The sequence below is a fragment of the Ornithodoros turicata genome, unplaced genomic scaffold, assembly GCF_037126465.1.
Source record: "Ornithodoros turicata isolate Travis unplaced genomic scaffold, ASM3712646v1 ctg00001136.1, whole genome shotgun sequence".
NCBI lineage: Eukaryota > Metazoa > Arthropoda > Arachnida > Ixodida > Argasidae > Ornithodoros > Ornithodoros turicata.
The window spans coordinates 12,281-22,005 of NW_026999473.1; the positions used below are offsets into that span (position 1 = coordinate 12,281).

General features: G+C 44.6%; 1 protein-coding gene across 3 annotated transcripts; it reads left to right on the forward strand.

Annotated features, from left to right (window-relative positions):
- The first annotated feature begins 7,637 nt into the window (after positions 1-7,637).
- On the forward strand, positions 7,638-9,725 carry LOC135376498 (uncharacterized). 3 transcript variants are annotated; one of them, XR_010417713.1, is made up of 8 exons: positions 7,638-7,853; positions 7,951-7,979; positions 8,066-8,082; positions 8,198-8,317; positions 8,414-8,513; positions 8,598-8,786; positions 9,384-9,506; positions 9,623-9,725. XR_010417713.1 is itself a non-coding variant. In XM_064609007.1 (7 exons), exons 2-6 carry the CDS (start codon positions 7,968-7,970, stop codon positions 9,461-9,463), a joined length of 501 nt encoding a protein of 166 aa, XP_064465077.1. In that variant the 5' UTR covers positions 7,638-7,853; positions 7,951-7,967; the 3' UTR covers positions 9,464-9,506; positions 9,623-9,725. The 3 variants fall into 3 exon arrangements, 1 of the variants encoding a protein (XP_064465077.1); XR_010417712.1 differs by lacking the exon at positions 8,066-8,082 and having other exon boundaries at positions 8,598-8,816; XM_064609007.1 differs by lacking the exon at positions 8,066-8,082.

Below are 9,725 nucleotides of genomic sequence, written 5' to 3' on the forward strand. Positions count from 1 at the left end.
TCTGCGTGCAACCGCTGTTCCACGGAACACCTCAGTGTGTAATGACAGTTGCTCAGTGTGCGGAAAAATTGTATGATGGAAATATGAAAAAATAAATGCAGGTGTGCTTGTTGTTGAAGCCTCCTCGTTTGTTTTATGATTTACAATGCGCTTTGGGAAAACACGAAACGGAATAAAATTGACGCACAAAGAGGAAAATATGGCGGAAGAGTCATTTGGGGTGTCGAAAGAGGGCCCTGAGCACCGTCCTTGTTTTTAAATGCGATAACATTTATGAGCGAACCTAATGCGTTCTTGAAGCAGGGTATATTGCCGCGTAAGACTTGAACCCATTGGCTGCTGCTTGGAGATCCTGTGTGTCGCCGGAATGCAGAGATGTAGCGACGGGGGTGCGAGAGGGGCAGCCGCCCCGGACGCCGAACGCAAGCCCAGGCAGATTGGTTGGACAGTATGAAGTGGGAATGAAGATACGGTCTCGGCAGTGTAAATGGGCAGTTTCTTTTCTTTGTTTACAGGACTTCTGAAGGCAGTGAGGGAGGGGGGCTTCAAACTCTCTTCGGGACGGCTCTACCGAAATGTTCACCGGCGATAACAAACGTGGAGAAACTCCCTCTCAGTGACAAAGGGGCGAAGCCCTTAAATCAACATCTCATAGATAGCATCCTGCCTGCGAGCTTACGTCACCACACGGAGGCCTGCCTGGCTTTGCAAACTGAGCTTTCAAGCTTTCTCAGCCTGAGGCTGAAGCGCGTTTGTCCAAAATGCGACTAATTAAGCGGGCGATGTAATAAGCGTGGGGGGGGGGGGGTTGTGTTTATTACGAACAATAAAATAGGAAAGGTTAGCGTGGCAAAGAGGCGGCTTGCTATTCCAAGGAGACGGGAAAAAAGACTAAACGGAAAGAAAAAAAAGGAAAGAAAGAAAGAACAGAAGAGACACTACACTCTAAATGTTTTCACACCTTTAAAGGTGTAATAACGTGCATGGCGCACGCCTTTTTAGGTGTAATTTTGGTAACATCATAATGAAGCACAGTTTCGCACAAATTTTCTTTACTCGACTGTTGTCTGTCCTCCAAAAATGCAGTCTTGCAACATCTCAACATTGTTGAACAGTATTGTAGACACTTGCGCGTGCTCAATTATCGGTAGCGATGCATATATGCATTAGCACGTACTGACAATATCCAAGACGTAATGAAAGCAAGATTTGCACTGACACTTGATCTTTAGTAATGCTTTCCTAATTTTGTAAAATATCATCCTGGAGATGCAATGTTACGCAACCAGGTTGAACGTGCATAGCGCACACCTTTAAAGGTGTGAAAAAGTTTACAGTGTAGAACAACATCACATGCAGTTCACGAGTCCTAAGACTCGGAGAAAACCGAGGAGAGCGGCAGTGACAGCCCACTAGTTGGGGTGCAAGACGGGGCCAATAAGAGCGGCCAACAAAAAGTCGTTACAGCCAATCTGGAGCAGACGGCAACGGAGGGTGTTCCTATGGTGAAGGTGCTGCTCACAATGCAGGAGCTTGTGTGGGATGTCACCCTCTACGCCTTAGACATCGCGGTTTGGTGAATTTAGCCGACCCAAGAGAATTGAGGGTGTACGGGCAACATCGAGTCGTAGGCGGTGGAGAAGGAATTCTTCTCAACGACTGCGGTGGTAAGCGATGACAAACTCCATCAATGTGTCGGTATAGGCTGTAGGAATGGGTTGTAAGTCGTACAGTTTCAGCCCGGAAATGCCGAGCACATCTAGCGAATACGTAGACGGCATGTGGTGGCTGTACGCAACAGAGGTACCGAACTCCAAGCCGAATTTCTGCCGAAGACTTTTCACCTTGGAGCACATCACTTTAGAACCATCTAGCTCAATGAGATTCCTGTATTCATAGGTGTAGAAGTCGCACACACATTGCAACAGTTGAGCCGATTGCTGCGTCATTACTGTTGCTATAGTTCTCCTTACGGTTGAATAGCCATTGGATGCTTCCTACTTTTTCGCTTGGCGTCACTTCCCATTTTGGTGGAGAAATCTGGCTTGGACAGATCGGATCGAATTCGTCCTGAAATTCTGTTCTCCGAAAGAAGGTCGGTCCCGAATTCGGTCCGGAAAGAATTTCGACGCTTTTCGGGCCACGCAGTTCACGCTTAACAGTTGATTGAATTTCTGAAATGTCATGGTCATGGATCACTTGTTATGCTGGGGCGAGATGACGACAATATATGTAACGAGGCCTTGCTGTCGGTAAAAATGACCCACGTTTCGTGCCTTGATCCGATAATATGCTTCAGTGCTGCCAGGATACCGAACAGTTGGGCTTCCGTCGAGGACACTGCATAGGGGAGTTTGAAACCATATCCCAGGTTTTCATCCGAGACGTAGAAAGCCACAATCCAACTATCATGTGTTACTGCCCCATCAGTGTGTACATGGTGACTAATACCCCTGTCGCACGGCAAATTGATTGTCATTTCCAGCGAATGATATTCGCATTGAATGGCATTCGTTTCGTATCACACTGTGAAATCAAATGGCAATACAGTCGTCCCCCGTTTTAAGGACAACTCGAATTATGGACGATTTTGGGGAGGATCAGAGTTTTCCGATGCATTTTCGTCTCGTTAATATGGAAACTCGCTTTTCGGACAATAGACGGTCCAACAAGGCGCAAACCATATGTAGTAAGTCTCGTTATTATTTACTGTATCGATAAGGAGGACAAGCCTCTCTTCACATTCTACAGGATAACTTTCGAAAGTAGGACGTTCCGTTGCGTAGGGAGCTAGGCTCTCTCTTTAGCAACCGTTCACAAGATCTCTCAGAAGAATGGGGGTTACTTGTGGACATGAATGACACGAAAAATTATTTGTGACGTCATGACTCCTCCGAACACGTTCACGGGAGATTGATCCTCGTGCAAGGAGTTGTGCCTTTAGTTAAACAATGTGCAGTCGTTCGGCAGCTAACCAGAACGCAGACGGCACAGTTGTCCAGACACGTTGTTAGACACTTGCGTCGTAGACTTGAACAACGCCAAGCCAACGGTCACGCTATGGCTCAAGCGGGACTATACAGACGGCTCTTCAATCCATTGAGGACAATGGTGATGAACAACATGCTCTGCGTGTTGCCGACGTTTCTTAGGCTTAAATCGATGTGCAACAAAGCATATCTGCAAGCAGGCACTAATTCGGGAAGCTTTTCAATAAACCTCAATCATTATTTTTCTAATTCCTTGGTATTCGATAATATGGGCGATTCTCTTTATGGACGATTTTGGTCGGGGACGAAGGTGTCCATATTAATGTGGCACGACTGTGTATGCGAATGATATTGCTTACCGAATGAGTTCGGGGAACTCATTCGTTTTTTCCTCCCGCACCGACAGCGTACCCTCGCAGTAGAGAGGTATGAAAAACAACAACGACAAATCGTTCGAAGAAATGAGAGACGAATGAAAAGTTGTACTCTAATATTTCAATAACTTTCTATTCGAAAGAAGGAAGGCTAAACACTGTTTTTCAGAGAACTACCCTCGTTCTCAGTCACAACGTTGCCAAGCGCGGTGCAGATGAGCTTCTTAGTTGTGTTTGCTTGTGGTACTTAGCCAGTTCGGTGTCTTTGAAAAAGCAACGATTCTGCGAAATAATTTAATGTTCCGCTAATTTCGAGCAAAAGAAATTGAAATAGAACTAATATAACTGTATGATTCTTCAAATGTTCGGTGTCTTAATTATTGACACTGACATCATTTGCGACTGACATTCTGTCTCTTCGTGTAGGACCACCTCATCGCTCACACATGTAGATACTCACTTGTTATCGTCCGCCAAGCATGTTAGCCTGTTCACCCTCCTCTCTTTCTTATCCTGGTCCATCTCATCGCTCATACCTGTAGATAGCTTTTAACTACCACACACTCTCACATCATCTCTCCCATAAGCATCTCTCACACACTCACCGTATGGCCTTTGTTGCCCATTGTGCCATTAAAACCTCTCTCTCCCTTCGTGTAGCTCGATGTAATACAAACGAATGACGACTGTCACTCGTTGTAGGTCAGTAGCAGGGGTGCTCGCCCCGATGGATGCTGAGGATAGTCCCGTAGTGCAGAACACAAAAACGTCAGCGCTGCTTTGTAAGGGCGTACAATGAACGGAGCTCATCGCGCAGACCATGTGTTCTGTGTGGACTACGGTGGTAACAACTATGAAGCAAAGGCTACCTATAGTAGCGAACTGGGTGGGTTTACTGCAACAGGAAACTGGAAGAGTGGATGCGATGATGTCGGTGGCATATAGTTAAAGCACAGTGTCACACTGCATGTACAGATGCTCAGTATTCAGATGCGTCATCTGCTGGCATCGCCAACTATTGTACAACCAAAACACGAGCTCCAGCCCGTTCCTAGAATACAATCCTCACGTATGTGAGAAAGCAGGATGAACAGGTAATGGCGTTCGTCAAGTCTTCACGGCAAAAACGTCCAATAGTACATGGAGGAAAATAGCCTTCCGCTGTTAGACCTTGTCACCTTTTCTGTTTGTCATCAGTCAAGGACCGAACGCATTTTCAATTTGTGTTTTGCAAAATTTCACGGCGACCTAAAGAGCGTAACTCCTGTCTTTGTGTTCGCATTTGAACTGTGTTTCGTAATAAACTTTATAAACCAGAACTTTACTATCTCAAATGTAACATGAAGAAACGAAAGTCAACTGTTCACTCTCGCTGCGCCCGGGCGATACTGCAGGTGTACGCGGAAAGCCCGGAAATTAACTTCACCAACTTCTAAAGTGATTCTATTTTCAGTACGTACCGTCAGCTTGTCATGAACAACGTGTGTGAGGAATATGAACCACGTCACGAGATGGTGCTCTACCGAAGCTGCGTCTGTTTTGCCTTAAAACCCCTGATTAAAGGAAGTACATTCGAGATTTTCCAGCGACGTGTTGTATACAAACAGAAAGAACGTTTAAAACGGTAACCGCATACGACGAATTCTCGACGGAAAACCGGCCACTGGCACCGTCTTTCCGGTGGGCCGACGCGAGCAATGGGAACTCGACAACAGCGGTGGACAGAAAAATCCGGCGAAGAGCGGAAGCGGCCGCTCGACGCAGCCAATATGACAGCTCCACGCACTATCATTCCACGAGCAGACGTGGCGGGCATTTCGAATGGCCGTATGACCAACCTCGCCCGCCCGCTGCTGCCTGAGGCGCTTTTGTAGCGCTTGCTTCGCGAATATGCTTAGACCGCAGGAACTTCTTTTGTGTGCCACTATAACTTTTCTATGTGTAGCAAAATATTTATCAGTTAATTTGAAGTCAAAATTTAACACGGACTAACGAAACGCCCGCTAGAGCGCCACCGTCGGACGCAATGGAAATCTGCGGATGCGGTTCGTCCCGCCGTTTTCACGTCGAGAATTCGTCGTATGCGGTTACCGCTTAAGACGAACAGAACGATGTTACTCATGTTGACTTTCTTGTATTTGCGGAAAAGCAGTTGCACGCAGAAAAAGAGCGATTGTTTTTTGTTTTTTTTTGCAAATGAGGTGACTGATTTTGATATATCTAGGCACCTACAAAACCTAGAGCCTCAAAGATAGAGCAAACAGTAGAGCAGCACATAGGCAATAAGTCTTGAAAAAATTAACGGCATTGCCTTAACGGTTACGAAGATACGGGGAAAATTGTGAGGAAGCGGTGTGCTCGAAATGGTCATTCTTGAAGTTTTTAAGAACCAACTATAACACATTTTCAGCTATTTCCTCCTCCAATGTACTTCCTAAGCATTTGGCTTCAACACATATTGGAACGAAAGAAGTCTGAGCGTACCACCTTGCTGTCTCGGCGTGAAATCACCCTGTACGTGTCCTCTGATCTTCGACACACCAAGACAAGACTCCAGGCAACAACTCCTAGATGGCAGAAGCCCTGCACCCGCGTGACATGACGTCACACAGGAAGGCCTGCTGTGGACGCTGATACGACGTCGATGAAAGAGCGAACACAGCGAAAACTATTAGCAGCTCGCAAAGATCACGCGGGCGTCCGTGCATGATGTATAGGGGCAGGCGCAGGCCTTCACTTCCTAGGAGGCGTTACTCCACTCAGTTTCTCTCTGAATGCAAGGATACTTGCAATCATTAACCTCTTGTATGTCCACATAGGGTTCATGCATATCGGCGTCCTACACTGTTAAAAAAGACCGTACATTTACGGAAAAGCGCCCACGGAACCAGAGCTTCTCTTTTTCATTGCTGCTCCAATTCCGTAGCGCACATGAACCGTTGCTATCCCATTGTCTTTTCCAGGAATGAGTAGAGCAATATCGCTGAAAATGAAATATTTGTTCAGACCACGTCACGATTATACTAGCAGAAATATGGAAGACGATACATGTCTTCAGCGAAGCACATATTTACAGTTTTTAAACGATCCAACACTGATATCGCGATATTCGGGCGTAACTTTTTGCTCGGATGAATGTGGCAGGCTCATGGGCTGGCTCAAGGACGCCGGCGTCTCGCCGTCAGCGAGTGCGCAGCGCGGAGCAATACAGCATTGTCACCTGAGCCGCTAACTGGAAGCCCGCGAAATTCTTTCCTCGTAGACGCATGAGACGCTCCGTGAAGTTTTAAGTGTTTAGAAGTGCATCTAGTGTTTGGTCTTTGGCCGACTGTACCCCCGCAAAGCAAAGGTGAGTTGAAACTCTGTTTCGTTGTTCCACTACTATACCAAGTCAAATAAGCACCACTTGTGTGCATGGTTGAAAAAATTGTTTCGTTGCAGACGCGTTTCAGCAACGGTGTGCAACAGCAGGAGAGCAGTGTCTGTGTGTGTCACTTTGTGTGGATCATGAGTAGAAACGTAAAGAGTTGCCTAACCTTTAGTTATTCAGGGGGAGGCTACTGAAATAATTTGTGTTTTGCTGTGATCTCGCACTAAAAATTGATAAATGTTGTGACTCTATTTTCCCCCTTGGAGCTGGAGTAAACAGAATTCCTCTTGTTGTGGAAGGTTCACCTGAAGGTGTCCCAATCTCCAAAGTGGATATCATTCCGATATGGCCTGTTATACTTTCCATTGAAATCTGTTGCATTTGCACTATAGGAAGGCCTCCTGTCTGCAAAATTGCAATCCTCTGCAGTTTACAATTCATCAAAGAGGACACATTTCACAGTCTTTCCAGACAAATGTACCTTTACTAGTCAAAGCGGCGTCAAAATTTTCACCAGTAACAGTTTCCTGCTCGCACAGCTGAAGGTTGTACATAAATGGATCCCTTTTTTGCACTCTCTTGGTAGGTGATATACGGGTGCACTTTGTTCCTGCAGAAATTTTCATCTCGTCGAGCTCTTTTCGACCATCTGCTATCACATGAAGATTTTGCAAGTGGTGTTCCTTGCACCATAGAGGGACCTAATGCTGCTTCTAAGAACTATAGAACCAATGCCTCCAGGTGTCATCCTGACGAAATGCCAACACATTCAACACAAAAAGTATTGTCTCAAAAGTTTTGCTCTCTGACTTCTTGCAGCCAGCAGTGTGGACAGTGAGGAAGCACATATTGCACGCTGAAAACATCACCTCATTACAGATGCATCGTGCACTGGGAGTTGACAGTCCCTTCTTGTGTGCTTCGACAGTCACTATTCATGGGACTCAACATACAACAGGACACTATCTTGTGGTCTCCAGAGACGAGTACAACCTGTGCTATGGGAAACTGGTACACATCTTTGTGGAAACTGGCCCGGAGGTGATGCCAATTTTTCTTTTTCGCATAACGCCATCAACCTTCCTACTAGACCTCATGCTATACCATCTTGAATCTCAGGTACAAGTGAATATTGTTGTGTGCGACCCTCAGAATTAATGGACAGTCATCCATATTCAGCTTATGAAGTAATAAATTCAATTGTTGTCTCCCCCAGAATATCACTGCTCAACCATGATTATGGAGGTATATATAGTCTGTTTAACCAAATTTTTGCCAAATATATACAATACTTCTGGTTTCGCTTACTAACTTCTAGTTTTCTGACACAGAAAGTTCCATATGAGAGGTACATATATTTCCCGTGCTGCATATATATGCGTGCTACAGTGATTGCTACATATGTGTGTGGTTTTCAAAGCTTGCTCAATGCTGCTGCTTTTTCTCTTTCTTTTTTTTACTAGGCGTTTCTGAAGATCAGGAGTAGAGATCACAAAACGAAAAACTTGGTGTCAGTAACATGTCTTGAGGAGCTAATCAGAGTTGCTGTGGGTCATCGAATTTGTCAGGAAGGCGACATACAGGTATGCCACTTTTGTTATAATGTTTATAATGCTCGTATGAGCTTGAATTGCATTGTTGTTCTAAAAATCTTTGTAACACCAGTTATTTGTTTCTAGGTGTATTTAGTGGATGAGTTATCACTTCGCTGTATGGTTGCTGGTGCTGAGAAATGCCTCGATGACATTTTCATTGTTAAAAATGGACTATGGAAACAAGGTATAGTGCATACATCTCCAGATGCCACTTTGCCCTCTTGCTTGGGGCTTTAAGTGCCATTTTTTGTTTTGCTTTCCTGCTTAGATCAGTCAACATGTGTGAGTGCACCTTCACCAATCCCACAAATGCCTCTGCTCTCACGAATTTATTACCCTTGGGAGAGCCTCAGCAAGACAGTACTTGATGCATTGGAAGCAGACAATGTTCTGCTTCCCTCTCAACGACAGGAAGTGGCACATATGGCAGCGTCATGGCCCTGCATATCCATTGAAGGTGGGAGGCACTCCTGATATTTATTCACAGGTATATTTGCTGTTTGCATGGCTTACCTGGATAGAGTACAGCAGATATAAAAAAAAAATGTTGTGACATGCATTGAAATGTTGTAGGAGAGCATATCACATACAGGTAAAATATAGCATTTTGAAACTCACGTCATTTAGTAGTAGTATCTGCGGGCCTGTCTCGCAAGAACCCTCCTTATATTATACTACATATTTACTCGGCTGGTACGATACATACTGCAGTAAATACGGCAGGCGATGTAACACATATGTATAGCAGAGGCCATATCAACTGCTAACCTTTCAGAGACATTCATATGCTTCACATATGGTGATGTCTCTGCCATGCTGAACTATGCTGATAAGCATGTTTCACGGATGAAAAAAAAATCTTATCTATGTGCTCAGAAATTTGTTGTGCCACTTGCAGTGGTGGACGTGTAGTGTTCTTCATAAACTTATTTGGAATAGTTGGTAGAGAAATGGAGTGTTCGTCCTGATCATTACACCATGTGAAACAAAGAATATTTCATGCAATTATTTTGAATACTCATAAGGAAATTTTATTAACTGGTTGTGATTTTAGGCACCTGGTTGGTATCATTGAGAACGAAGGGAGCCAGCAGGCATAAAAAAATCAAGAGGGCTACATACATAAATGCGTGAGGCAGTGAGGGCAGCAGATGAACATAGCAAGAAGTGGGAACATGTAAGTTGTAAATGCTTCCTACGAGCATATTACATTTCTTTATTCATCAAATAATTTAATTTGTCGTGGAAGTATTATGACTAAGGAGTCTCAGTAATACTTTCTTTTCTTTTCAGCTCATGTGATACATAGCGGTCAAATGTTCCGCCACCAAAGTCATGCACAAGTTATTTGTAGTCTTTCCAGTAATTTCCAAAATAAAGGGTTATTATTGAAAAG